Source organism: Aulostomus chinensis, chromosome 5 (assembly GCF_037954235.1).
Source record: "Aulostomus chinensis isolate RoL2024-O1b breed Wild chromosome 5, RoL_Achi_v1.0, whole genome shotgun sequence".
Classification (NCBI taxonomy): domain Eukaryota; kingdom Metazoa; phylum Chordata; class Actinopteri; order Syngnathiformes; family Aulostomidae; genus Aulostomus; species Aulostomus chinensis.
The window spans coordinates 10,439,263-10,467,060 of record NC_141324.1 but is presented as its reverse complement, the minus strand read 5'-3'; the positions used below and the strand labels follow the sequence as shown (position 1 = coordinate 10,467,060).

The window sequence follows — 27,798 nt, the reverse complement described above, 5'->3', positions numbered from 1 at the left end:
AAACCTTTCAATTCAAACAAAATATTCCAGGAAAATAGCAAATATGATATCTGCAGAAGATCCCATCCGCGCAATTTGTGGAACATTCAGAGTCTCACCAGTTGCTTCATCCACATCAGTTTAAATGTCAAGAACATTCTGTCGCAGAACCTGCCAACTTCCATTCGCCTGAAACCACCACTGCCGTCTGGGTGTCAGGGCAGGGTTGGACCTAATAGATGCCTTCTTCGTGTCAATTATTGCACCTTATGGACTAAATCCTGTCCAACTGTCCTCATAAGCTCTGGAGCAGTTCAGGTCTGACGTGGAGGCAGACAGCAACGTGCCAGGGTCAAGGGGGGAATCATCAGCATGACAACTGCATGGTAGTCCCGCCAGGGTAGGAAATCACATTTTAAACCAGGGTTTACTTCGATTGCCTTCTCAGACATGTATTAAAATAGTCTCAGACTTGTCCTAGTCTTGAGTCAAATAATCCCCTTTCCTGATGAAAGACTTGAGCTCATCCAGGTCTACATGATGACTGAGGCAGGCAGGACCCCCCTCAGACTACAGGCTGTCTGCCTTACGGTGCAGGATGAGAACAGATGACCTCGACCGTATCAGTGACCCTGAAGACCACCACCAAGACCAGACAGAAGATTTTTCCAGAGAGTGAACTTGAAGTTACAGATTTTTTTTTACTGTTTTCATACATACAAAGACAAGTCACCTGAAATCCTTCGTTTGCTTCAGACAAAGCTGTCATGTGACTCAGTGAGGGGAACCCCTGCACCTCCTTCCTGAGAAGTACTCTTGGTCTTGAGGCTTTTGCCATGTGGAACCTTCCATCCTGAAACAGCACATCTGTCTTGTGTAAGTGAATCAACTGAGTGCAAAATAGTGGACAAAGTCTACAAAGCAATGTGTGACCTGAGAACACGTGACATCATTACAGCCCCGCCACTACTGGTCAGACCACCTGGAAAGGTGCAGATCCATATGATCTCTGGAATACGGGAGCTTCCCTGGGGTTGTTAGCTGTGTTGATGGATGTCACATTCCCAGAGAGCGTCCTTCAACAGACGATACTGAGCTGTGCAGGAACCCATAAAAACTGGTTTCAATAAACGAACAAGGTGTTTTCAACTCATGATTCCAGGATTTTCCAGAACACTCTTTGTGTGACGCAGGGCAGCACAGTGGATCCTACTTGGTGACAGTGGTTCTGCATGGACAGACGTCATGTTCACCCCTTTTCTTCATCCAGTCAAACCTGGGCAACAACCAGGCTCATATCCCGGCTCTACGCTGGGCCAAGAGGGGGCTCTGCCCCCTCAAAGGAGCATTGTGCCCCCTCAAACAAAAATTTGACAGTTTTAGATGTTTGTTCAATAGGTTACCCACAAATTGTATGCGATAAAAATGAACACAATTGACCGCATTTATTATGACGTCGCCGAAAAAGACACAAGTTCGGCTTTTCCTCTCTCTCCCTCTGTGTGTGCATCCGTGTAGTTTCACACGCGACGTTCCGCGTGTCTGTCACTATGCACATATACATAACCATCCAGGTACACACAGGCACACGCACATGTATATATGCATATATATATGCATATATATATATATATGCATATATATATGTGCATATATATATGCATATATATGCATATATATACATATATATGCATATATATATGCATATATATATATATATATATATATATATATATATATATATATATATATATATATAGTCTTTGTCTTCTCTTCTTTGCTATTTTTCGCTAAGGTTTCATTTATAGTCTATTCTATGGTAACAGTGCTGTGAATGAATGTTGAGGAGAGTGCAATTTCCCTGGCGGAACGTCCAAAAGGGATTAATAAAGTAGTCTGTGTGTCTGTCTGTCTGCCAACCCCCCACCCTGTCAGTAAGTAGCCAATCACTCTTCGTATGCAAATGACCCAGTGATGTCATAGCCCAACACTGAGTCAGATTTCAGACCCTAGGAAAGACTTTTATGATGAACTGTTGTTCTCCTCCGTAGCCTGTTGGGTTGTTTTGATTGTGCTGCTGGATAAAAGCCTCGATGAGTTGATTGCTGCCTCTCAGTTTTGTAAAAATCAGATGTGGTGTAAAGTCTTATCTGAGATTTAGACTCACCCAATTGTCTTATGGAATCGATTGTTCAAATCTGGATGAAGGAATTTTTATTTATTTTATGTTTCAGTTCCCCCCCCTTGTCGTGGTCGGGGGGTTTGCTCCTACGAAGACACCAGTTGGACAGGTCCCAGGGTAGAGGCCTGGTCCTCCAGGGGGGGTTAGACACAGGGCACAGAGAAACACTGTTACAGTCAAAAAAGTGCCCCCCAAGTGTGTGGAAAACACCCCCCGAAAAAAATTGCTGCTGGAGCCTTGCGTTCGTCCATGATGCTACCTTCATATTGCTGTGTGCCCCCTAATAAACTGGCCCTGTGTCCAGCATGGCTGCTCAGACCCACCAGCTGAATGTCACATGACCCGCAAGTTCCCATGGCAGCGGCGGCCAATGACAAACCTGGACACACTGACAGAGACACCTTTGCCTTGCAGCACCTCTCAAAAAAGAAATGTGTGGAGTGATGCACATTTGTTCTGTTTACTTAGCACAAGAAAGGTTCTCTTCTCTCTTCTAGTACAGCAGGTCTAGAACCTCCCTCTTTTATGAATCTATGAGAGAGAGAGAGAGAGAGAGAGAGAGAGGAGGGAGGGAGAGACAGAGGACAGAGACAAAGACAGAAGAGACAGACAGAAAAGAGAGGGACAGAGAGAAAGGAAGGAGAGAGACATGGAGGACAGGGACAGAGACAAAGACAGATAATGGAGGAAGAGAGACATAGAGAAGGAAAGAGAGAAAGGAGGAGAGACTGATGGACAGACGGGGACGTGAGCAGGCTGGAAGGAGAAAGATGCCTAAACAACAACTACAACAACAACAACAACTAGCTGTCAATCATCACATCTACAGGCTCAAAACAAGCAATCAATTCCAGCATAACATGAGGATCCTGGTCAAAGAGAACTCCTAGGTTCCTACGGTGGTGCTGGGGGCCAGGGTGGTGCCATCCAGGGTTCCTGTCTCATCAGATCAGGTGGTCCTCAGGTGTTTGGGCCCAGCACAAGAACTTCAGTTTATCAGAGTTTAATAAAGGAAATGATGGTCCTCCATGTTTTCCTGTCCTTCAGACAGGCCTCCAGTTCAGTCAGCTGGTTTGTTCCATGTGGATCATTGATGAGTTCAGCTGAGTGTCGTCTGCATAGCAGTGAACATTAATGGAGTGTTTCCTGATCATGTGACCGAGAGGAAGCAGGTTCAGTGTGGTCAAGTGATCCAGTACAAGCGATGGTTTTGTGTGTTATTTTGCTTTATGTATTATATTCAGTGTTATCTGCACTATGTTTTTATTGTGAAAATGATGAAGATGAAGAGAGGAGAGGAAGATGTTTACGCTCTGATAAACTTTGGTAGAATTGTTATTGCATTGTAACAAACATTTGTAGTTCACAAAGGCATGAGGTTACCGGGGCATCGTTGCTAAGAACCGACCCGTCTCTTTGATAGACATCTCAATAGGAAGGATTTTCATCTTGAATCCATGCTCTTCTTTCAAATACTGGAACTCACAGTCATTGAACTCTATAGCAGGTTTCTCCCAAATGGTCAACCCCTTCCCTCTTGGCCTGCTGCCTCGGTCAGACATCCTGGCCGCCGCCGCTGCTGCATATCGATGGGTTTCTTTGCTCTGCCCGGCTCCTCCAACAGGAGTAAATGATGTGTTTGAGGTACAGATTAAGAGTGAAGAAATCAAAATAGTAAATGAAGCCAAGGACCTCAGCATCAACCCAGATACGAACTTAGAATGCTTCTAAAATCTTGATGGGATTATATATCCTCTCTCTCGTACCAGACTTTTCCCCAGATTGGGAGCTGGTTGTAGAACTCGACTGGTCTGAGCACCAAACTGCTTCGTGAGACTCTTGGATAGCAAAGTTAGTCCTGACATGCCATTATTTTCAAGAGTTCCTCCTAAATCAACAAGTTTGAAGGTATTTCTGGTCCAAAGATTTTTGAATACAGCTGCTGAAAGCTACTATATCAGACTCCGGAGTTAATAAAGGTGCTGTTGAACTCAAGTTAGATGATTGATTGTCCTTTATACTCCTGAAGCAACTGGAAAGTCTGAATATGGCTGCTCCGCCAACACCAGCTAGCGATTAAATGATGAGTCCTGTACTTACATGCACAGAGGTACAAAGTATTTCCATTCAAAATGCAACACAAAGTACCACACAGTTACTCAAGTAAATCACAGTACATGTACTCTACCTGTAGCCGCTAACCCAGGTGGTTCCTCTACCTCCACTGGATGCACGTCTCAGTCCTACCAACGTCCAGGAGAAAGGTCACCGTCTGGTGAAGGACTGACCTTGACAAACTACTCCCCTACAAGTTCTTAACAGCCTTAAACCAAGTATTGCATTGCATTAGTTACCAGTACAGAAATGAAACTGAAAATAGTTTTTTTCATCCCAGTTGGATCCAGAGATTGATGATAAAGGTCAACAACAGTAAACACAGTGATTCTGCAAGGCCTTTATTATAATCACACAATCATCAAAGTTGTGATTCATTTAATATTTGTACATGAAACACAGGAGACATTTGTTGGTTCTGGACTGTCACCAAGATGAATCTACAAGTCAAATCTAGACTCCTGGACAACGATGCCATTGCTGTGACCTTGGAGCTAAAATGGTGTTTCTGAAAACTCTCCATCCAGAACGAACACTGAACCTTCTGCACCATCCAAAGAACCTTCACAGCTGCGGTTCTGCCTCGGTGCACTTCAGGGCTCATTGGTCTGGTCTGCCCCTCCACTGTCGTCTAGTCAGGCGGACCAACACTGTGAACAAATGTCACGTCTTTAATGTCTCCTTGTCCTCCACGCAGCATTCAGCTGGGGCTTTGAGTCTTTTCACTATATTCACGTGTCTATCAACCCACCCGCCTTCCACGCTCCTGCAGGTGTAGCCACGCCCAACCTGTGGTGTCATACTAGACGGCCCAACTTCCACGTAGCATTTACTCACCTTTTTAGGCAGTTTATCTTCTGACAGATAAAACAATCTCACCCTCCTCCTCCTCCTCTTCCCCCACGCAGCTTCATACCCTTCTAGGTTCCAGTGTAAAACAGTTCCCTCTGAAATGAACCAAGACCCCTGTTTTGGTGTGGACCAGTGGTCCGATCAGCTTTGAGTCCCCATGGTTCAGTCTAACGCAGGGTGACACTAGCACTAGTGCAGGGTGAGTCTAACAGAGGATGAGTCTACCGCAAGCTGAGTCAAGATCAGGGTTAGTCTAGTCACTAGACTAGTGGATATTGGGTCTGGAGCAGGGGCGAGTCTAGTGCAGGCTGAATCTAGAGTAGGCTGAGTCTAGAGCAGGCTGAGTCTAGAGCAGGGGCGAGTCTAGTGCAGGCTGAGTCTAGAGCAGGCTGAGTCCAGAGCAGGCTGAGTCTAGAGCAGGCTGAGTCCAGAGCAGGCTGAGTCTAGAGCAGGCTGAGTCTAGAGCTGGCTGAATCTAGAGCAGGCTGAGTCTAGAGCAGGCTGAGTCCAGAGCAGGCTGAATCTAGAGCAGGCTGAATCTAGAGCAGGCTGAGTCTAGAGCAGGCTGAGTCTAGCAGAGGGTGAACCTAATGAAGGGCTTGTCTAACGCAGGTAGACTCTGGCTCAGGGCGAGAGTAGAGAAGGGGAGGCTAGCGTAGGGTGGGTCTACTGCAGGGTGATTCTAGACTTGGGGCAAGGGGGGTTGTTACATGAGCGCTGGTCCCTTTTCTTGCAGATCGTAACAGGACAGGGAAAATTAACTAACCTAGAGATTTAATTCTGAAACGATCGATGCTGATTCCAATTCTTCTGATTGTTCATTTGGAATGCGAAGGGTTAAATAAAGAGATCTTGATGAAGTGCAAATAATAACAATTACATCACTCCTCTCAGTCTACATTTCTAAGACCACGTAGATTATTACCCACTATTCATATGCGAGGTTTTGGAACTCATCAGAACTGATTAACAGGAACTAACCCACTAATGTGACATCACACTGGAAACTGAACAAACCCGCATGACAGCTTGGCGGCGTCTGAAACTGACTGCTTGTCCTATTTATTGAATCCTGCTTAAAATCAAATTTCAGGTCCAACCCTGCTGACATTTCCAAAATTCCTGCGTGACGTCAACGTTTCAGTGTACAGACCTTCATCAGGGATCGTTTGACCCATTTGGACCAACCAGACACACGGAAACAGTCTCGACCACAGAAGTATAGACGTGGACACAAAAGCTGTAATTTGTCATATTTGGTGTAATTCTGCTGGTGTCAGTGAGTCAACAAACGGCGAAGCTCTGGCTGGACGCCCCTCAGCAGACAGGACTGATGGGAACCCCCCTTTTAGGGTTATAGGGCGTCGTCCTAGTAACCATCTTGATGCAGTCTATGATTGGACAGACGCTGAGACACAGGGTGCAGCCTGTGCAGCTGTCAGTCACAACAGGAAAGTGGGTCTCAGGGTGGAACTCGATAGCCTGCGGAGACATTTAGGAGTTGCAGTCAGACTCAGGGTGTCACACCACCTGAAAATCAATCTGCTGTTCTCTGGTTTGACAGAGCAGAAATGATACCAGGTTACCTTCATAAATCACGGCAGAGACATTGTATGTTCATAAAGAGGGCAGCAGTTGCAGAATGAAAAAATGTTTCATTGTTCTGTTTTCCAATCGTCAATCCTAATCAATACAGCCTGATTTAGTGGGACTGCCTAAAGTAGACAGTCTCTGCTGCATTTCAGCATCTGATCACCAAGGAAAGAGTGTAACGTTCGCTGGACGGAAAAAAAATGGAAGGAAAAAGATTAAATATTCCCAGAAGTGATTAAAATGTTTCCCCATATTTATTGTACTCATACAAATAGAAGAAGTAGAAAGATTAATGTGTTAAATACATCAAAACATTCATATCCATAAGAAAGGGTGGCGTGCGTGCGTGGACACATGTACCTGGTACCCAGAGTCGTTGCAGGTCATGTAACATTTCCCACAGTTGATACACATCTCCTCGTCGATCAGAGCCTGGACCTGACGACACAGGACAGCACCGCCACTGTCAGACCGGGCCCATTGATGCTCAAAGGCTGGAGTCAGAATGTGTGACGCAGCACCCGCACCAGTACCAGGGAGCAGGATCAGATGGGTCACCAGCTAATGTGAGGGTTGCCCCTGAGAGGGCGACATGAATCTAAAGGATGTGTTTCTACACCCCGCCTGCCTGTCAGTGGCGTCAGATCACTCTGCTGGTTAAACGCTCCATAAACAACACTGATTCGTCACATCTGTCATTTTCTGTCCCAGTAATATCGGATCTTTAAGCGTGCCATCGCTAGCTTGGCCCGACCCAGCCTCCTGCTCCACCACATGGACTGGGCCTCCCTTGGTCTGCAGTCAGGTGACTCTGGCCTGGGGTTTATCCAGGTAGAGAGCTCTGACTCGCTGCTGTCCACGACTTTGTGTCTATTGAGTGTTAAAAAGCTGCAGCCAATGGGAGCCTCCGACATTCAGCCGCCACACCCGTGACGCAACATGACCACTGTGCTGCTCTTCGCTGGTCCAGACAAAACTGTACCTGTTCCATGTTGTTAAGATTCTGGTAGGCTCCAATGTACTGCAGCGCTCTGGCTATCACGTCCTACATCACACACACACACACACACACACACACACACACACACACACACACACACACACATGCGGAACAAAGCACAGATGTGGATTGTGTTAAAAAGGTCACGAGTGGAGCTGGAACGCGTGGAACCAACAGAATGTTTGTCACCTTGACCGCAGGGACACTTTTCTTGGGGGTGTTGGGTCGTGTGACGTTGGCCTCAACAACATCAGGGAGTCCCGCATCTTTCAGCTGCTTCTTGTACTCTGCAATGACCTTTGTCTTCTTCTGGAGGTACGGACCAAAGCTTGGGAGAGTCTACACACACACACACACACACACACACACAGTAGCAGTATATTAGTAGATATTAGTTGCAGGAAGAGTGGGAAAAGATCCAGCAAGGACGACAGAAGAAAGGTTATGAATTGCTGGAGGATCAATGGAGTGTAAATGTAAAGCCACTTCAATGCCAGTATCATTTACTGTAATACACGCGGTACCTGTCCAACAAGGTCTTCCAGTCTGGGAACCGGTTTTCCCTTCTGGTGTCTCTCGGTAGGAGGAGACTGGCCATCCCAGTCCTTCAGCTCCAGACTCTTCAGGTACAACAGGGTCTTCAGACCTGAGCACACACAGTACCATTCACCGGGACGGAACAACTCCAAGTACAAGCACAACATATAGAAGCACAGGTACTGTACATACCCACGCAGTAATCCTCGATGACTGTGAAGTCCTGGTTCTGAACAGCACTACACACCTGCTCACCAGACAGACGTGGTTCATCATCAGAAACCAGCACTGTACAGCCTATATTCCATCTCAATCAATTTCTTAAAAGCCCATTCACAAATGTAACTGATCAGTTAATGAATTATGATTGAAAACCCTCTATAAATGGTGCTTTTCATCACACCAAGTGAGGGGCGAGAGGGAGAGAACCTCCGACTCAGGACATCTGCCATTCTTTCCCTCAGGGTTACAGGGTTCAAGTCCTGCCACGCTGCCATCTTTACTTCCTCCTTTGAGCTTAATTTTTCAGAATTAGACATTGGGACATCACATGGAGTTTGGAAGACAATCCTGGCCAATAGTCAGCGTACACCGAACCCCAGTGACACACACGGATGATAGATTTAATAGTGAAATAATGTACATGTTGTGTCCTGCTGTTTAAATAATTAAAAAAACATTTTCAGTTATTCTGCATTTGTATTATAGTAATTCTAAACTACAGTATTTCTACCCAAAATCACGTCAAAAGGTATTTTTGTGGGTCTTTGTCCACATGTGGAGGGAATCTTTTATTACAAATGAATGTTTTTTTTACTGTGAGCAATCATACGACGACTCAGTTCCGAAAGGTGAAACCAAGGCGGATGCAGGAAAAGAACAAATACAAGCAGAGCCGCAGCAGTGAGAGAGGAAACCATTCTGTGAGCCTCAGCTGCTTCAGCATCCATGTCACCTGTAGCACCGAGGCGCCGGCGTGAAGGAACTGCAGTCCAGTCTCTGCTGAGTCGATACCACCAGTGGCCAAAATAGGGAAACCAGGAAGTGCTCTGGCGATGGCCGACACTGCTCTGAGAGCGATGGGTCTGATGGCGTTACCTACACACAGAAAGTTGTGCTTTTGTCGGTTTGCATTCTTGAGTGTTCTATCGTCTGAACCTGCCGAGCCACGACGACAGAGGGATCTGGCTCATATCCATAAAAGAAGCCCCAGTACTTACAAACCCCTGGACTCGTTAAATCTAGGTTCACACAAACTACATGGGTTACTGAACCTCCTTGCTGGGATCATCACTCTTGAGACCACCCACAAATGTTTCCTTCCCCTCCGATGCCACGTTCTGACCAGGGATACCAAACACAGGAGTTCTAGGATGTTGCAGGAAAGTTGCAGCAGTGCCCTTGAGCCTGAACAGCTTTGTGTGTTGAATCGCCGAGGGCAGTTTTAGAATATTTGTTCTGATATCCTATCCCAGATTGTAAACATGGAAATATCACAGTCCGTTCTCTCATGTTAAATATGGAGTTCCACAAGGAGCAGTCCTCAGGCCATTGCTGATCGTGCTCCATCTTTCACCACTTAGCTAAACTGTAGTCATGCAGTGAGCAGCCACCTTCTGCTCTCATGACAACTTTGCTCACTCTTGGCGTTCTCTCCTTGAGCTTCATGAGGTCATCACCTGAAACGGTTCTCCAACAGTCTTGAAGGAGTTCCAGAGGTGCTGAGCACTTGTTGGTCCTTTGGCCTTCACTCTGCGCTCCATCTCATCCCAAACATCTGGACTGGGTTCAGGTCAGGTGACTGGAGGCCAGGTCACCTGGGCTGCCCTCCATCACTCTCCTTCTTGGTCAAGTAGCCCTCACACAGCCTGGAGGTGTGTTTGGGTCGTCGTCCTGCTGAAACATCAATGACGGTCCAACTAAACGCAGACGGGATGTGATGGCGTGTTGCTGCAGGACGCTGTGGCAGCCATGTTGGTTCAGTGAAGCCCCCCCCCTCCCCATCACACCTCCTCCTCCATGCTTCACGCTGGGAACCATGCATGTAGAGATTGTCCCTCCACCTTTTCTGTGTCCCACAAGGACACGGCAGTGGAACCAAAGATCTCAAATGTGGACTCAGACCAAAGCCCAGATGTCCTCTGGTCTCATGGTCAAGCAGTTCTCTTCCTCTTCTTCTTCTGCAATTTGACCATGAAGTTCTGACTCAAACAGTCTCCTCTGAACCATTGGTGCTGAGATGCATCTGCTACTGGAACCTTGTGAAGCACCTTTGTGCTCTCATCTGAGGTGCTGCTGGTTGGCGGTTTGTGAGGCTGTGAGCTGTGAGGAACGTGTCCTCTACAGCAGAGCAGAACTCTTGGTCTTCCTTTCATGGTCAGTCCTCATGAGAGCTGGTTTTCACAACTCACTTGAGGACACATTCAAATGTCTTGGAAGGTTCCTGACTGACTGACCTTCGTGTCTAAAAGTCACAATGGTGTTACTTTACTTAGTTGAGGAACAACACAGCTGATGGTGTCAAACACAAGAGAGGAACTTGAGAGAAGAAGAGAGGAACTTGAGGAGGCAAGAAATTCCACAAATTAATTGGACAAGGCAAACTAGCTGTCAGACCCCCTCATTCAGCTGACTGAGAGACACCGAGGGTGCAAAGCTGCCATCAGAGCAAAAGGTGGTTACTGTGAATCTAGAATAAAAAACATATCCTGGTTTTACCTTTTTGGACTACATTTCATATGTGTTCTGTCCTAACTCTGAGGTCTTCATGGTTCATCTAAACTGTAAAAAAGAATGACAATCAGGAGAACCATGGAACGAGAAGGTGTGTGCTAACGTCTGACGGCTCCCCTCTATTCCTGGACATATTTGTAACAGTAACTCTGTATTTTCCAGGCTGCGATGATGTAAGACCATGAACACGCATTCTGGGAAGTGTCCTGTACTTTGAACCAAAAAGGCACTGCTGCTTTCATGTGGACGATTGTCTTTTTATTTGGCTTTTGTGGATCCACTCGGCTTTATTGGAAATGCAACATTTAATGTGCAAGCATCCTTTTATGATGGCAACTGGAAACAGTTATGAGAGTGTGTGTGTGTGTGTGTGTGTGTGTGTGTGTGTGTGTGTGTGTGTGTGTGTGTGTGTGCGCGCGCCTGCACACAGTAGTGACCTACCTGACACGCCTCCATACGTGGTACGTTTGCCCATCCCAACACTGGGCCAGGGCGAGCCGTCAGCCTTCAGTCCCATCATGCCTGAGACTGTGTTGGTGGCTGTCACTCCATCGGCTTCACCTGTAAAATAACACTTAGATGTGTAAAGACATTCATTATGTCTACATTTCATTTAGTAATTAATGATCAAAGCTGCAGTACAGCACAGTCAGGGCATCTATGGAGACACACTGAGGAGGAAGAAGACAGGAGAACGTTCCAAACATTCCCCCGAAAGTTCTAGTCGTTTAGGAACGCATCATCCCAAAGCCGGTGAGGAGGACAAAAAGAGTAGTGGAGGTTCCACAGGGTTCCATGTTCAAACTCAAATCCATGTGTAAACAACTTCAGTACACTAGTTTCCTCTGGATACAATACTTCTTGGCTGTGTTACAGCCATGGTGCAACTATTCGGTCCAGTTTTCTACGCAGCTGCAACTACAAATAGGGAACTTCTGTTGATCTAAATTAGAACTTGAGCTCCGCCTTACTGATGATGGTTTTTACCCCACAAAAAATCCTCCTGATCCTGTTCTTCTATTTGCATAATTGTACATACATTTTCCAGAAGGGTTACTAGTACTACTGTACTAGTACAATGTATATATTTTTACATCTCATTTGTATATATTTCTGTTTTTGTTGTTGAATGCTTTTATGCACATCTACTCCCCTCCCACCCTGAGCCTTGTAGCAGAGGATCTACATTAAAAGGAGATGTTGTTATTATTATCATTATTGTTGTTGTTGTCATTGTTGTTGTTGTTATCATCATCGGCTCTGGCGTCAGCACGAGTTGAACCGCTAAAACAAGGGTGTTGAACAGTCTTCCAACTTGCAGCTACAGTCTGTCAACAACAGGTGGTGCTGCACTCTTCAGGAGCCTGGGATGTGAAGACAGATGAACTGGAGGAGAAACGTTTGCAGATAGGAACCAACCTAAGGGAGGGATATTCTGACGCCTCTCAGATGAGACGCAGGTTAACAAGCAGAAAAAGATTCACTTCAAAGTCACTCCACAGATCAGGACAACAGCTGGAAGGCTTGTAGCTCTTCAGTAGAAGCAGCCTGAATCTTCTAAACTCAATAAAACACATCTTCCATCACAGGAACTGTCAGGATCTTTTCAGATTTATTTGACGTGAATGTGCAAACCTGTAACCGAACTGTGTACTCAACTTTTGTTGACTCAAACATTCGGCTGGAAGTTTTGTGGAAGAAAGTCTGACGATGCAATCGAGGAAGTTTGGTGCAGAAGGAGAGAACTTTAGAAAGGGTGACAATTTTGAGAAAAACAGTGATGAACCTCAGCATTGCTGCCAGCTCTGAACATTTTGCCTGGGGAACTGTTTTAGGGTTAAGCTATGGTACGTAGACATGATTTACTGTGTATATTCATGGGCCTGCAAGTGTAGGACATGACCTCTGAGAGAAGTTTGGTTCACAAACAGGAGGGCAGGCAAAAGAGGAAGAAAGGCTGGAGGGACTGGGAGGCACTGGGAGACACTGAGAGGCACTGGGAGACACTGGGAGGCACTGGGAGACACTGGGAGACACTGGGAGACACTGAGAGGCACTGGGAGGCACTGGGAGGCACTGGGTGACACTGGGAGACACTGGGAGACACTGAGAGGCACTGGGAGGCACTGGGAGACACTGGGAGACACTGAGAGGCACTGGGAGGCACTGGGAGACACTGAAAGACACTAAGAGGCATGGCGAGGCAGTGGGAGACACTGAGAGGCACTGGGAGACACTGGGAGAGGGTGATCACCTTCATGGGCAGCCTTGGCGATGTCAACTATGTTGGTCACATTTGGTGTTAGTTTGGCAAAGAATGGAATGGAAACCGCGGCACGCACCCAGCGACAGATGTTCCGCACCAACACTGGATCCTAATGACAGACAGATACAGAAAATCTCCAACACAGAGGTGGTGTGTGTGTGTGTGTGTGTGTGTGTGTGTGTGTGTGTGTGTGTACCTGCCCACAGGCCAGTCCCATGCCTCGCTCTCCCATCCCATGAGGACAGGACAGATTCAGCTCCAGAGCATCTGCTCCTGATTTCTAAACATTCAGAAATCTCACATTTATATTTATAATCATCAGAGGCGATGGCTTGATCCTGTGTGTGTGTGTGTGTATGTGTGTGTGTGTGTGTGTGTGTGTGTGTGTGTGTTAGCATGAAGTTCTTTTCACCTCTGCCATCTCAGCTAGTTGTGTCCAGTCTTCCTTGTTGTAACTACACATGATGCTGGAGATCACCACCTGATTGAGGGGACGACATGTCATCATCTTCTCAGCTCATCAACAGCAACAACTGAAACGAATCCAGGAACTCACATTGTTGGGAAAATCCTTCTTCAGCTCAGCAACTGACTGGCACCAGTAGGCAGCTGTCTTCTCACTGATCAGCTCAATGTTGAGGAATGAGCCCTGACCCGGTCCATACAAGTGACCAGAGGTGGTGCCCCGCACAATACGAGGAGACACGTTGGTCACCAGGTCCTGCAGAGAGATTCATTCACCTGTTTGGTCTCACACCTGATCCAGCTGATGGTTTTATCATATGTGCCACTCAGCCACCTCCACCAAGGCAACCCAGTCTCATGTCAAAACGTAAAAAGGCTCCGTTTGTCCACAGGTCAAAACGTATCAGTTCTACGATAAAGACCTAAAAATCGTGAAATGTGTACGTTTTTTTCCCCTATTCTTTTCTATTGGAGCGCTGGTAGGTCATGTGACTCTTTCATGCGGGCCTCTCAAAACAAAAACATGGCGGCCGCTCCTGTCATTGTCGGAGGAAAGTGCCTTATTCCAAGATAGTTTTGATTTAATAAAGCATTCTGATGACATTTCTAGTGAGAAATATACATTTTGTTTTCATAATCTTCGCTCAGTTCTTGTGTATAATCTTTGGTTTGTTCGTTATTACGATGAATCTTTCACCTCTCGGTTTCTGCTGTTGCTATGGTGGTTGCTAAGGACGCTACTAGCCTCATTACAAGTTTTCTGCAGTTGTTATGGTTCAAACCACGGAAACCTAAATGGCGTTTATGTTTTTGTATTTTGTCGTTCCATTGCGTCGTTATCTGAGTTGAAAATATATTTGTGGGATTGTTGACTAATAAAAATAATATAAAACATATTGGCCCAGGAATTACCATCAAAATATAAAATAGCTACGCTTGTTTGTTGTTGTTGTGTGATTGTTGACTACAGCTGTTCAATAAAATTAAGATGAATTGGATATTAGTGCCCCAGGAATTCCAAACATCTGCTTCCGTGGAAGTCGGCCCCCGTTCTCCTGTGAGAAAATCCGGAAGTTATCGCTCACTCCGAGGAAAAAAAAACAAACATATTTTTAAAACTTTATCTTTTGATTAATAAGACAATCAACAAATTCATTTAATTTCTGGATGTTTATTCTACCTACAAAGTCCATTTGTAACCATTCTAGATCTAACAATCATCATCATCTACCAGCGTTCCAGTAGAAAAGAATAGGGGGAAAAAAGGTAAACATTTCACAATTTTTAGGCCTTTATCATAGAACTGCCCTGTGGACAAACGGAGCCTTTTTACATTTTGACATGAGACTGGGTTGACCAAGGCTATCTGGGGTCAGGAGACGGGAAACAGAACACAATTAATGCAAGTGATGTGAAGAGAGAGGTTGCCCTGTACTGTGCTGAGGCACGACGTTCCCCCTACCTGCTCCTGCACTGGCTGGCCCTCATATTGCTCTGGACTGGCTGGTCCAGTCACTCAGCTGTACTACAAGCCTGATATTTGGTCAGGAGTCCCACTGACCAGATTTTCTATTTCATCAGGGGGGCGCCCAGGTTTCTGCTAGTCGGTGAAACATCCAGAGGGCATAAAGTACCCTCCTGCTCTCATCGCACTGCAGCACCACTGGTTGTACATCAGGACAATCATCCTCCTTCTGCTGGAGTTCACTCGCTGATTTAAACACATCAGCCACTGTCCTCATTCTGTACCTGCTCGTGTACCGAACAGTACCAAAGCTTACCCCCTAAAACCAAACCGGGACCAGGGACCAGGGTGTGTTAGCCTTTTTCAGTGGACTTGAGTAGATTTTGGGTGGAACAAGGGTGTGGTGAGGCAAAGTTCTAATCTGTGAAATTGGGTCATCTAAATCTAAAACTGGACTTGACCGGACAGGACAAAGACAGAGCTCCACCTGTGAGCTTGAATCATGACAAAAATCACACATGTAGCTCAACCCATAGCAGAGAAGGCTTTGAAGGGTTTAAAAATCCTTCACACAGCTTCCGTGCAACTCTTTCACAGGGTGTGTGTGTGTGTGTGTGTGTGTGTGTGTGTGTGTGTGTGTGTGTGTGTGTGTGTGTGTGTGTGTGTGTGTGTATGTGTGTGTGTTTATACTATACCTTGTCAAGTCCAAAAGTCTTGGTCAAAGCAAACCCCCATCCTTGTTCAAAGGCTCTTCGGATCATGGCGGTGCTGGTGGTTGGCGGAGCAGAAGCGAGGCCAAATGGGTTGGGAAACTTTATTCCACAAACCTGGACACTAAGGTCCACCTGATCTATGGCGCTGAAGAAGAGAGGCAGCCTGGGAATTGTGTCCACTGTCTGTCCATGGAGGGACTGCAGAGAGAGCAGAGGGACTCAGAGGGACTCGGGACTCAGAGGGACTCGTCACTGCAGCTCTGTTCACCTGCCCAGAGCTCTGCCTCACTAATGCCAGCCAGCCTTGTCTGATGGTGTTACACCTTGGTGAGCTTGTATCATGACAAAATCACACATGTAGCACAACCCGTGGCAGAGATTCACATGTACCTGTAGGTATCTGTGGATGTGCCAGGAAGCCTGTTTGCCGTCATTCACCGATTCCACTGTGGTGTTTGCCAAACCAACAATGTCTCCTCCAGCAAAGACCCAGGGCTCGCTGGTCTGCATAGTCTCGGCGTTCACCTCCGGAGTGCCCCAGCGGGTCAGCTTCACAGGGGCCAGGGCCTCTCTCACTGTGGGTCGGGCACAGAGCCATAGTACGCATCAGTGCTTTGTGACCAGTTGTTCACTTTATGATAACAGCAGCAAATGTTGCACATACGTTGATATGTTGGGTCAGCACAACCCAAGACATGAATACAATAATCAAATAATATCTGTAGTTTTTGGCGGTTATGTTAGTTCTTTACTATGAGGTCAGTTTTCTCCAAACCTGTTGGGAACGTGGAAGCTTTCTAATAACTACAACAACTTATATATTTGGTGTTATTATCACAAAATGAAAGAATGCTTGTCTACAATGCCCCACAACACATCTGCTGCAGTGGCAAACCATGTAGGCAGTTAAACTTAGGCCACGGTTCATGGTTGTAGATTGTTAGGGGAATTAAAGTTGTGCCAGAAACTTGGGGTCCCTGTTGAAGCAAGTCGACCAGTTTTCACTCACCCTGTTTGGGCATGTCAGTACTGCAGTAGTTGGTGCAGTACATGATCCCTCTGTAGGCACCAAACCCTGACAGAGACCCATCTCCCCTCTCCAGTGTACAGGAGCTCCAGACTCCCCCCTTATGAATGGAGGTGCAGCACCTGGCCAGGGGTGCAGCAACAACCACAACCTCTTGACTTCAGCTCAAGAGCTAAAGAACCAGCAAAGGCCACTTCTCAAAGATTTTGGTTGCCCACAAGTTTCTTGCTCTGACATGACAATCTTAGCTTTGATAAACGCCCTCAAAGACAAAGACAGGGTAGCCACTGCAAGCATCACTGTCAGTTCTGTACATCTGCACCCAAGGTCCCAAGGTCCCAGGATCCCAGGGTCCCAGGGTCCCAGGGTCCCAGGGTCCCAGGGTCCCAGGGTCCAGGGTCCCTGGTGCCCACAAAGCTACACAGACCACAGGTGTGTCAGAGAGACCGCCAACATCATGACGGTCCCCTCCTATCAGCTCCAGAGCAACCGTGTAAAATCAGGCAGATGGTGCCACAGCTTCTTCCCCCAAGCCATCAGACCGGCCACAGCCCCCCACAGCCCTCCATAGCCCCCAGCCCCCCACAGCCCTCAACAGCTGCCCACAGTACCCCCAACAGCCCTCCATAGCCCCCAGCCCCCCACAGTACCTCAACAGTACCCCCAAAGCCACCCACAGTACCTCCCTGGCCCCCCACAGTACCTCCATAGCCCTCCCAGCCCCCAGCCCTCAACAGTACCTCCACAGCCCCCCACAGTACCTCCATAACCCCCCAAGCCCTAAACAGTACCTCCACAGTGTGTACATGCTGCTCTTCTACAGCGCTGCTTCTTGAATGTGTCTTGGTTCTTGGAAATGTGTCGATTTTTAGTCTTGAAGTGTGCACAGATTTTTCCATCGCAGTATTTCACTACCATGTATCCTAGGAATATTACTTCTTGTATATTTCTTTAATTACCTTTTGGTTCATTCAGCATGGACCCAAAGGCACTGATGATGTAATCCGCCTTCAGCCTGACAACTTGGTCTTCATCTTCCAGCCAATCACCATCCTCAGTCTGCTCGGTGCGACAAAACTGTAATCCAGCAACCCGCCCGTTCCTCATGATGACCTCACGAGGAGACAGGAAGGGCAGGAACTCACACTGCTCCTCCTTGGCCAGCTCCATCTGGCACAGGACACAGTTACTCACCCGACCTGCCGGTGCACCCACTGCCCACCCATCTATCTCAGATCCCTACCTCCTCAGGAACCGCCCTGATGTTGGTGAATCCCTTCCTGAAGCACACGTAGACTCTCCTGGCACCACAGCGGAGAGCTGAGGTGGCGCAGTCAAAGGCAGTATCGCCAGACCCCAGAACAATCACCACGCCTCGAAACTCCGGCAGCGATGAGCGGCATTGACACATGCCTGACACAGGGAGATGCAATGAGGTGAGATTTATCCTGCACTTGAGTGTGCGTGTGTATGTTTGTGTGTGTGTGTGTGTGTGCGCGCGAGCGGTATGTGTGTTTGCCTCTCTTGCTGGCGGTGGCCACCATGGGCAGAAAATCTTTGGAAGTGAAGAAGCCGTGTTCACAGGTCAAATCCTGAAAGATATCTGCTCTGTTTGCCTGGGGGAGACCTGAAAAAACACACACACACACACACACACACACACACACACACACACACACACACACACACACACACACACACGATGATGATGATGACAACTTCAGATTCTCATATCCATCCTCCTGTATTTCATCACTGTCAGGTATATTACTATGAATATTAATATTCATAGTAATGTGAATATTACTATGAATGTTACTACGAATATTAATATTCATAGTAATATGAATATTAATATTCATATTACTATGAATGTTACTATGAATATTTATATTCATAGTAATATGAATACAAGCCAGCGTTCCAGTGGTGAGAGACACTCACCAATCCCAATGAAGACTGCCTGGTACCCGTCCTCCTTCAGAGACGTCACAGTCATTCCGCCAGCGCCCAGACCCCTCTCACACACCACCTTGAGTAGACACCAAAATAAGAACACGGGACCATCAGAGGGACCAAAGACCAAAGCCTCTCCTCATTCACGTAATTGGCGTAACTCCACAGACACTCGTCATGCTGCATGCCCCATCATTCCAACATCAAACCTGTCCGTAGGCGTCTGGTCTCCAGGTCCTACCTTGACTCCCAGGTCCTTCATCAGGTCTATTTCAAACTGGACGACCTCATAGGGAAGTCGGAACTGTGGGATTTCAGATGTGCTGGGAGGAATCACAAACATTGGTCGAGTGTGTCAGTGGACTACAGCCACCACAGGACGCCATCGTACATCCTCACAATAATCCCTCATCCTAAAGCCTTGTGACATGTTATGATACCTTAGTCCTCCAGTGTACTTCTGCTTCTCAAATATAGTGATGTTGTCATATCCTAGACGGGCCAGGAAGGAGGCACAGCTGATTGACGCAGGGCCACAGCCAATCAGAGCAATGGGGGCGTGGTAAGACTGTGGCATCTCATTGGCTGGTGGTAGCTCAGGATTTCTTATCTGAGGAATGCCCATCTTACTGAACACCTAACAAACACACACACACACACACACACACACACACACACACACACACACACACACACTAAGAGTTACAGTTTGCTCTTTGTGAACTTAAGATCGCACTTGAAAGGAAAAACTCCACTGTTTGACTGAAGTGCTGCTTGTTGGTTCACATGCGATGCCTCCATGGTGTTGCTGGCTTCACGTGAAGACGCCCCTGGAGTTTAAGACTGGACTATGCAGGATGTAACAGCTAGAGCGGTCACAGCAGCAGGTAGTGGGACAGTCATTCTGGAATCGTGGTGGTAAGTCAGGACTGTGCTGAAGAGTGAGATTTCCACCTTTGGAAATTACATTTCCATTGGAAAGAGACACAATGTGGCATTTCTTGTCGTTGCATCTGCAAAGCTGATACATTGCTAATAGAAGACACTGTTTCTCATGGACCAAATAATAAGCAATAGTGAACGTACGCCCGAGCTAACGACGACCTGTGTGACTGAGTGCTGGTGCCACTGTGGCATCATGTCAAGTGTAACATTGCCCTGTTGGAGATGCGGGCGGCTGTGACGCGCCTGTGGCTGCTCTCACCACAGCCACGTGAGGCGCATGTTTTACCTCAGTAGCAAACTGCTGCAGCCCCCCGATGTTGATGGGTCCTTCCTCAGAGGCGTATAGGTTGCAGCCCCCAACACACAACTCTGAGGTGGGACAAACCATCCCGCAGGTCAAACCCAGAGGGTTGTCTGACAGGATGGCCCGCGCCGCCCCGTAGTAGTTCTGACGTGCCCCGACACCAAGACACACACACACACACACACACACACACACACACACACACACACACACACACACACACACACACACACACACACACACACACATTTTCCACGTGATCCAACTGGAAGTCAGCAACAGCAAATGTGTGTGTATGGAAGTATGAATGAGTGTGTGTGTGTGTGTGTGTGTGTGTGTGTGTACCTTACTAGTGATGCTTGTAATAAATGATTTGATGTCCAAGTTGGTCGGGCAGCTCTTCTGACAGGGAGCGTCGGCACATTTCAGACACCTGAAGACAGGTTTGGCTGTTAGTGGCACTCCACTGGCCCCCGTCACTGGATGACCAGCTTTGGAGATCATCGTTACACCAATAACATCGGTCCAGCTACAATTGATCTGAGCTCAGAGGAAGAGCGCTCCCTTGTGGAGAACCTGGAGCCTGCTAGCTAGACGTGTGTTCATGCATCATAGACGCTGCGGCGTCACACAGAGGTTCAGATACACCTGCAGGACTTCAGGCATGACATCAGTGGTACACTAGTAAGCGGTTTTACAGGTTTCCTCTGGTATAATCCAGCTGGTTACTCAGCACACACTCAAACTCAATGGTTCAATCTAAAACAAATTAACTGTAACAATTCAGGTACCATGAACCAGCCGAGTTCACACACACACACACACACACACACACACACACACACTCTCTCTCTCTCTCTCTCTCTCTCTGTCTCACCACAACACAACCCTGACTTTGTCTCCAGCACCAGTAGTGAGACTGTGGTAACTCCTTGCACAGCACCACCAGCTGGCCACCAGGAAACACAAGGAGCATCTGGCTGGATTAAGAAAACCTGGATTATACCAGATGATGACCTGGATTATACCAGATGATGGCCTGGATTATACCAGATGATGACCTGGATTATACCAGATGATGGCCTGGATTATACCAGATGATGACCTGGATTATACCAGATGATGGCCTGGATTATACCAGATGATGGCCTGGATTATACCAGATGATGACCTGGATTATACCAGATGATGGCCTGGATTATACCAGATGATGACCTGGATTATACCAGATGATGACCTGGATTACACCAGATGATGGCCTGGATTATACCAGATGATGGCCTGGATTATACCAGATGATGACCTGGATTATACCAGATGATGACCTGGATTATACCAGATGATGGCCTGGATTATATCAGATGATGACCTGGATTATACCAGATGATAACCTGGAGAGTTGGTGAATGGACGTTTCTGGACAGTTCAGCTGCTGTTAGCCGTCTGTCTCTGTTAGCTTCATGCTAAATCTACGTGGCTGGTTCTTCCTGCATTCTGGAGTCACTAAGAAGTGATGAAGTAGGGAGAAATACCTCAGTGAGCTGAGTACTCCTGTTAGTGAGTACTTGGGAGGAAAAACACTCCGGAGGTCTGGCCTTCAGTACATGGAGAAGCAGATATACAATGAAGTGCCTTCAGGCTCAGGCCCTCATAAACCCACAGCAGGGGGAAGTCTAGGCTGGGCTGGAGACCCGAGGCTTGACTTTGACTCAAGACACAAGGAAGCCACAGCAGAAACAAGGGCCGTCACTGGTTCTCACCTCAGTGCTTCCCTCAGAGCGCCGCGCTCACTCAGCGTGGTGTGCTTTATATCATCAAAGTTGTTCTCCAACTTCACACAGGACTGAGACCAGAGAGGAGGGGGAGGAGGGGAGGAAGGAGAAGGGGAGGAAGGAGAGGAGTGAGAAACAAATTTTCTGAACTCTCATCATTGAGTTAGCGTGTGTGTGTGAGTGTGCGAAGCGTGTTACATCACAGCTCCTGTCAGGGTTCCTCTTCCAGAGCTTCTTCTCTCTCTTCTTGCTAGTGGTTGATATGACCTGGGTGTGAGTCTTGACCCTCGGGTTCAGAGCCAAGATGCTCTGTTAAAAAAAAGAAGACAACTGTGAAAAGCGACATCACCATCCTGGAGTCAGGGACTGATTTATGTTGACAGAATATTCGTGATGACGACTAAAGTGACTACAAAAATGGAGGGCGTTTTGAAGTTCAAAGAACAAGTGGATCGTGTCACTGATTGCTGATTTAAAGGGGCAGTGCATACCAGACACAATCCACTAAACCACTGGCCCTGCCTGGGACGGAGGCTTGCTCATCGTGGGGTCAACGACTGGATCTCCAGATGGTGACTGGGATTGTTGGAGTGTGCGTTTGCGCCCTCCTTCCATTTTGTGTATTTGGCCCCGTCACACTCTTACTACCCTCCTGCACAGCCGGCGTGAGCGCGCTGTGTCAGTTCATTGGTAACCATAACGTTACATAAATAAAGGTTGGTTGATGCTTACTTACGCAATAGTTACTCAACACTTTGGGACTGGGTGTGTTAGGGTGAAGCGTTACATGAGGTGCATTTTCTCCACTCCAGGGTCACAACGAGCATTAATGAACAGTTAATTAGGCTAATTCAGCACGAGCTAACCCTGCTGAATCGTCACCACGTCATCAGAGACTCACGCAGACTTGGGCTGTTTCAGGTGGGAGCTTTTTGCATGTGACACATCTTCAACACAGCTGTGGACTATCATGCAAATACGGTCCGTCACTTAAATGCTGAAGTCTCCATAAAAGGCTTTTTGTTGGATTACTGCACCTCCATGTAGTGTTTCAGTGACATTGTAGTTCTGCTAGCCAGCGTGGGAGCTTGTAAAGACGCGGCCAGGCGCCGTTGGAGCGTCCTCTCTGGTACCAGTGAGCAAAGACAGATGTGATCCACAGCTAAACACCCAGCGCCTGTTTACGTGTGTGGATGTTTGGGTCAAATTGATGTCACAGTTATGACAGGTTAATCATCAACCTTGCAGAGGTTAATGAGAGCTGGTGGAGCTCTTGCTCCACCGCTACACCTGCTCACCCCACCTTATCTACAGCTTGTGAAAGAAAACAGACGGCTGATGATGTGGAGTTACATTCAGACAACGGAACGTTACATTTCTAGTTACAGACGACGGCGGCAATGATGCATCTACATCTGATGAGACCGTTCACTGGCGCGTTAGCCCGGCAATGCCTCTCAGCATAATCTGTTGCTTTTTTGATCCCAGAGGCTAAATGTTCCAGTAGCAAGACGGCGCTAACTAGCAGAGGAACTGCTGCTGCTGCTGCTCTGGCAGGATTCGACCTTTGTAACGTTGTCTTTGTTTAGCATTGACTTCCATGGACTGAAGCGTGACCAGTGTCAGCTGCACGTGCCTGGCTAATGATTTGTTAGCTTGTTAATTGTTTACTCATCTAGTCAGAACTGAACTGCCATCGTCTCTTATCAGCTGCAAAGCAACTTATTAAACTGTTGCACTGAACGCGCTCATTATAGCTCTGATTGTAATTAGTAAGCATCACTATTTCATTATCTATTCACAGTAAAAATAAAGTTTAATGATTATCAGTGGTTGTTCTGAGCGTTACATGAGCATCTGTTGTGTTTATCACCAGTGTGATACTACAGTACTACAGAATAGTACTACAGTAAAACCCCACAAGTGGCTCATTTCACTCCTCACATTTCTCACTTAACTGCACTTCACAATTTCAGCCTTCAGTCTCTACAAGTTTGTTTATTCAAGCAGTTCACAACCCTCTGAGTTCATTCTACTAAGTATTAGTACTGCGTAGAACTCGAGCCTGTGGTATCACGGTACTCCCTCAGGTGTCCTCTGCTGGCCTCTCAGACCAGAAGGAGTTCGGCTTCCATGTAATTCTAGGCCGGGTCTCGGTTGGCGGTGCAGTGGCCTGGACGTGTTCAGCCCCCCCCCCCCCCCCCCCCCCAGAGTGGACAACAAGCTGCAACATGGAGTTCAGGCTTATTTTACTGGTAAAGAAATTCAAGAGCTTCATTCTGATTGGCCCAGCAGTACAGGAGCACCTGCAGGTCAACGCCTGCTCCTCACTGTTGGCCATGGACTTTTTGTCACCGGATGTCCTCACTTGTACCTTTGCTCTGTGTTTGTGACGTATGCCCGCCTTCGGTGCTTTTCTCTCCGTTATTATCAGGTGTGCTTCGTGGACAGGGAGGCTGGAGTTGAGGGGAGTGCGTTAGGACGCAGTAGTCTCAGTAAAAGTGAAGCTATTGAAAACTGCCCCAATAAAAAGACATAAATGGGGCAAGCCCCTTTACCGGAACTATCAGGTGTAGTCCGTCGATAGGGAGGTCCTCCATGTACTAATAAGAGTGAAGCTCTTGTTTTTCTCAACAATAAAAAAATGGAACAGGCGGAGCCAAGAAGCCATGATTTCTGTCTTTGTATCCACTTTAGGTTTTGCAGGGACTGACAGGGACTGGCAGGGACTGGCAGGGACGCGTGTTCCTGGTCCATGGACGTCAGTCCCATGGAGACGGCGGTCTGTAGCCTGCTGCCCAGCCCACTACGGGGGGGCAGGGCTGCTGCTGGGGAGTGAAAATGTTTCTCCTCCGATTTATGAAGCCGCAAAAGGCGAAGCTGCCAGTTTCTGTCTGACTTTACCGACGAGTGAGGGTCCTGGAGGGTCCTGCTGTCAGGAGAGGCCAGTCGCTTACCTCAATATCTGGAGGGTCTTTACTCAACATGACGTTGCTGGGTCGGGGGGCTTCTCTGGAGCTCCGATGCACTGTGCAGGTCCGCTCAGCTCCCCGCGGGCAGCGTCTGAGAGCTGTGCGTCTTTGCCTGCTTTATTCCTCTCGCTAGGGGGGCTGTGACGCAATCGGCGGGCTGGTTTAGACCACCAAACCTCTTTAGCTGAGTAACTTCACAAACTGGCCCCAGAGATGGAGCTGATAGCACTCGGAGGTTCAAGGTTCAGCAGGGCCGTCGGCGAGCTGCTGCCAGGGTGCATTGCACCTGAACAGTGACCAGGTCCAAACTCCAGCGTGGGAGGGGGGTGTCTGACACCCTGAGGAGGAGGAGGGAGGAAGAACCGCTCGGGCCTCAAGTCTTATGGTCCTGCATCATATAATAAGAACACCAGAGTCCCGGTTTGTGAACTATAGAGTCTTCCTTGATGGTTGCACAGATTCATCATAGTCCTCTCAGCCCAGCTTGCCACACACACACACACACACACACACACACACACCTACTTGCACCAGTCCCTGTACCTACCCTGCACCTGCATGTTGAGAGCTGGGACCAGTCCTCCCACTAAGGGGGTAGCCTGGCAGGACTCCAGACTTTCTTGGTTGCTTTCACACACAACAGCCTCCAGGCTCCATTTGACCTGCGGGGAAGCTCTCAGGAATGAGAAAAGCACCTGTTAAGGTGTGTCCAGGGACACTCTGACCTTCCAACCCTCAGGGGGTCCACCTTTATGTCAGCTCTCGCAGCGTCTGGGGAATTTCAGTGACTGAAGTCCAGTGGTTCAGGTTCTTACGCTCACCTGGATACAAATACAGTGATTCCCACACAACAATCAAACACATGAATGAATACCAAATGGAGTTTTTCCTACAGATGTCATCTATCCTTCTTCCCGAGTGGAGCAGGTGAGGGCAGGACAACACCACGAGTCCATCAAAACAAATCAGAAATCCCACAATCACCCAGCAGTTTCTGCTCCACGATAATCCATGAAATCATATCACACCAGAACTCAGATTATTTCCTGGTGTGGGTTCACTTGATAACACCTGCTAACTCACTCTTCCATCATTTCTTCATTCTTATTTATTTTCCAAGTCCCTCATTTTTGCCTCATCTCTGATTTTCTCTATTATGACCAACTTTTTTTCCTGTTGTGATGACTCCCCAGCAATGGCTAGCACCCCCCCCCCCCCCCATAGAGTGGCTAACACTGCACAACTAAGTACCGAGCAAACAAATACATCACCGCAAAGCAATATGAAATAATCATTATCACACATTTTGACATGAGGTCCAGCCAAAATGTGAGAAATGATGCCAAAAAGATGATTGGTGCAGTCATGGCCCTCTGGACAGCAGCCAGAGTCCAGCACATCTGGTCCAACAGAGGTCCATCACCTGCCTGATCGCACGCACACAGCAGTCACTTCTCTGGAATTGGACCCCACTCCTCTGAACATCAGCAGCTCTTTCTAATCTAGACGTGATCATGAGTCGTTTTTATTTTATTTTATTTTTCACGGCGATAGTCTACTTTTATCCATCCATCCATTTTCTATCCTGCTTATCTGTTGAGTCACGGGGGAGGAGCCTAACCCAGCTGACACTGGGTGAGAGGCTCACCCAGGACGGGTCACCAGTCCATCACAGTAGCCCAGTTTTGGTAATCCAACATTAATTATGGTTATCGTCACTTTTCAGTCAAACTAATAAAGTTTTCTCTTTTATCCAATGAAGTTAGACTCAGACTCAGATTTATTATCACCAAGGGATCAAGCCCATTCCACACTCAATTGCCTGATGCAGCTCTCACATACCGACCCTGTACCAGGGGTCCTAGAGGGCCACGCAAACATCACGCAAGCAGAAGAAAACACCGAGCTCATGGTGCTGGGCCATGTTCATGAATATCAACTACTTTTTGTTCTTAGGAGTACGTGTGCTGTGGGGGGGCGCTTCTGGGGTTACAATACTGCACTCTGTTACTACGTTTCTCTGTTACCAGTTGCTGATGCCTACTGATGCATTGATCTCAAATGAACTCAATGAATTATTTCATTAATGTGTGACGGAGGTTGTGGGCTGGACCAGGGTGGCCCAGGAGCCGTTTCCAGACTGGGACCTCCTGCTGCTACGGTCACCGCATGGCATGTCAGTCAAAAACAGTTTTATCCATGAAATCAACCTTGGCCACAAGAGTAAATACCAGAAATAAAATGAAGAAATTCAAAGCCTTCTTGGCGCTGTAATAGTCAGACAAATAGAAAGAAGAGCTAGCAGACACCTTCCTGGGAGCTCTTCGTCACTGATTTGATCAGTGCAGGCGCTCAGTCTTTGCATAGGACCACAGTCCTCTGGGGACATATGGTTAAGGGGATTTGTGTTGTCGGCTTAGTTACGGTAACTCAATTTGTTGCTGTCCATAATCTGAGCTAGTAGAAGCACGTAGATATCAAACAGAAGAGGCCCAAAAGGGGAACTTTGGGGAAGACCAGATCAAACGTTCGTCCTCTCAGATGTATCGTTACCTATGGACACAAAGTCATCACTTTCCTTTAAGATTCAAACCAGTTTAGCACTGTGCCAGGTCACATCCAGTTTCCCAGCCAATAGGTAGTACGTTGTGGTTGAAATGGACTCAGTTTTATAGAGCGCTTTTCTACCTCAGCAGCACTCCAAGCTCTTTACAGTTTCGTCTCATTCACCCGTTCACTCACTCACTGATGGTGGAGCTGCCATGCAAGGCGCCAACCTGCTCATCAGGAACAATTATGGGTTCAGTGTCTTGCTCAAGGACACTTCGACATGGTCACGGGGGTACAGGATCGAACCAGCGACCCTTCGGTTGCTCGACGGCCGCCCTACCCCTGAGCCATGCCGCCCACACACTGAAAGTG

General features: G+C 47.5%; 1 protein-coding gene across 2 annotated transcripts; it reads right to left on the bottom strand.

Moving 5' to 3' along the window:
- Positions 1–4,612: 4,612 nt before the first annotated feature.
- On the bottom strand, positions 4,613–25,104 carry dpydb (dihydropyrimidine dehydrogenase b). 2 transcript variants are annotated; one of them, XM_086203084.1, is made up of 25 exons: positions 24,862–25,104; positions 22,103–22,213; positions 21,893–21,975; positions 20,478–20,565; positions 20,115–20,276; positions 19,324–19,520; positions 19,125–19,206; positions 18,872–18,959; positions 18,447–18,554; positions 18,171–18,340; positions 17,887–18,097; positions 16,291–16,475; positions 15,883–16,098; positions 13,814–13,978; positions 13,670–13,738; positions 13,454–13,537; positions 13,246–13,366; positions 11,433–11,552; positions 9,214–9,356; positions 8,451–8,505; positions 8,246–8,367; positions 7,911–8,060; positions 7,704–7,766; positions 7,082–7,159; positions 4,613–6,610 (listed from the first exon to the last, which is right to left on the bottom strand). In XM_086203084.1, the coding sequence occupies exons 1-25, from the start codon at positions 24,889–24,891 to the stop codon at positions 6,446–6,448; spliced, it is 3,066 nt and encodes a 1,021-aa protein (XP_086059210.1). In that variant the 5' UTR covers positions 24,892–25,104; the 3' UTR covers positions 4,613–6,445. The 2 variants fall into 2 exon arrangements, with proteins under 2 accessions (XP_086059210.1, XP_086059211.1); XM_086203085.1 differs by lacking the exons at positions 20,478–20,565; positions 21,893–21,975; positions 22,103–22,213; positions 24,862–25,104 and having other exon boundaries at positions 19,639–20,238.
- Between the last annotated feature and the right edge of the window lie 2,694 nt (positions 25,105–27,798).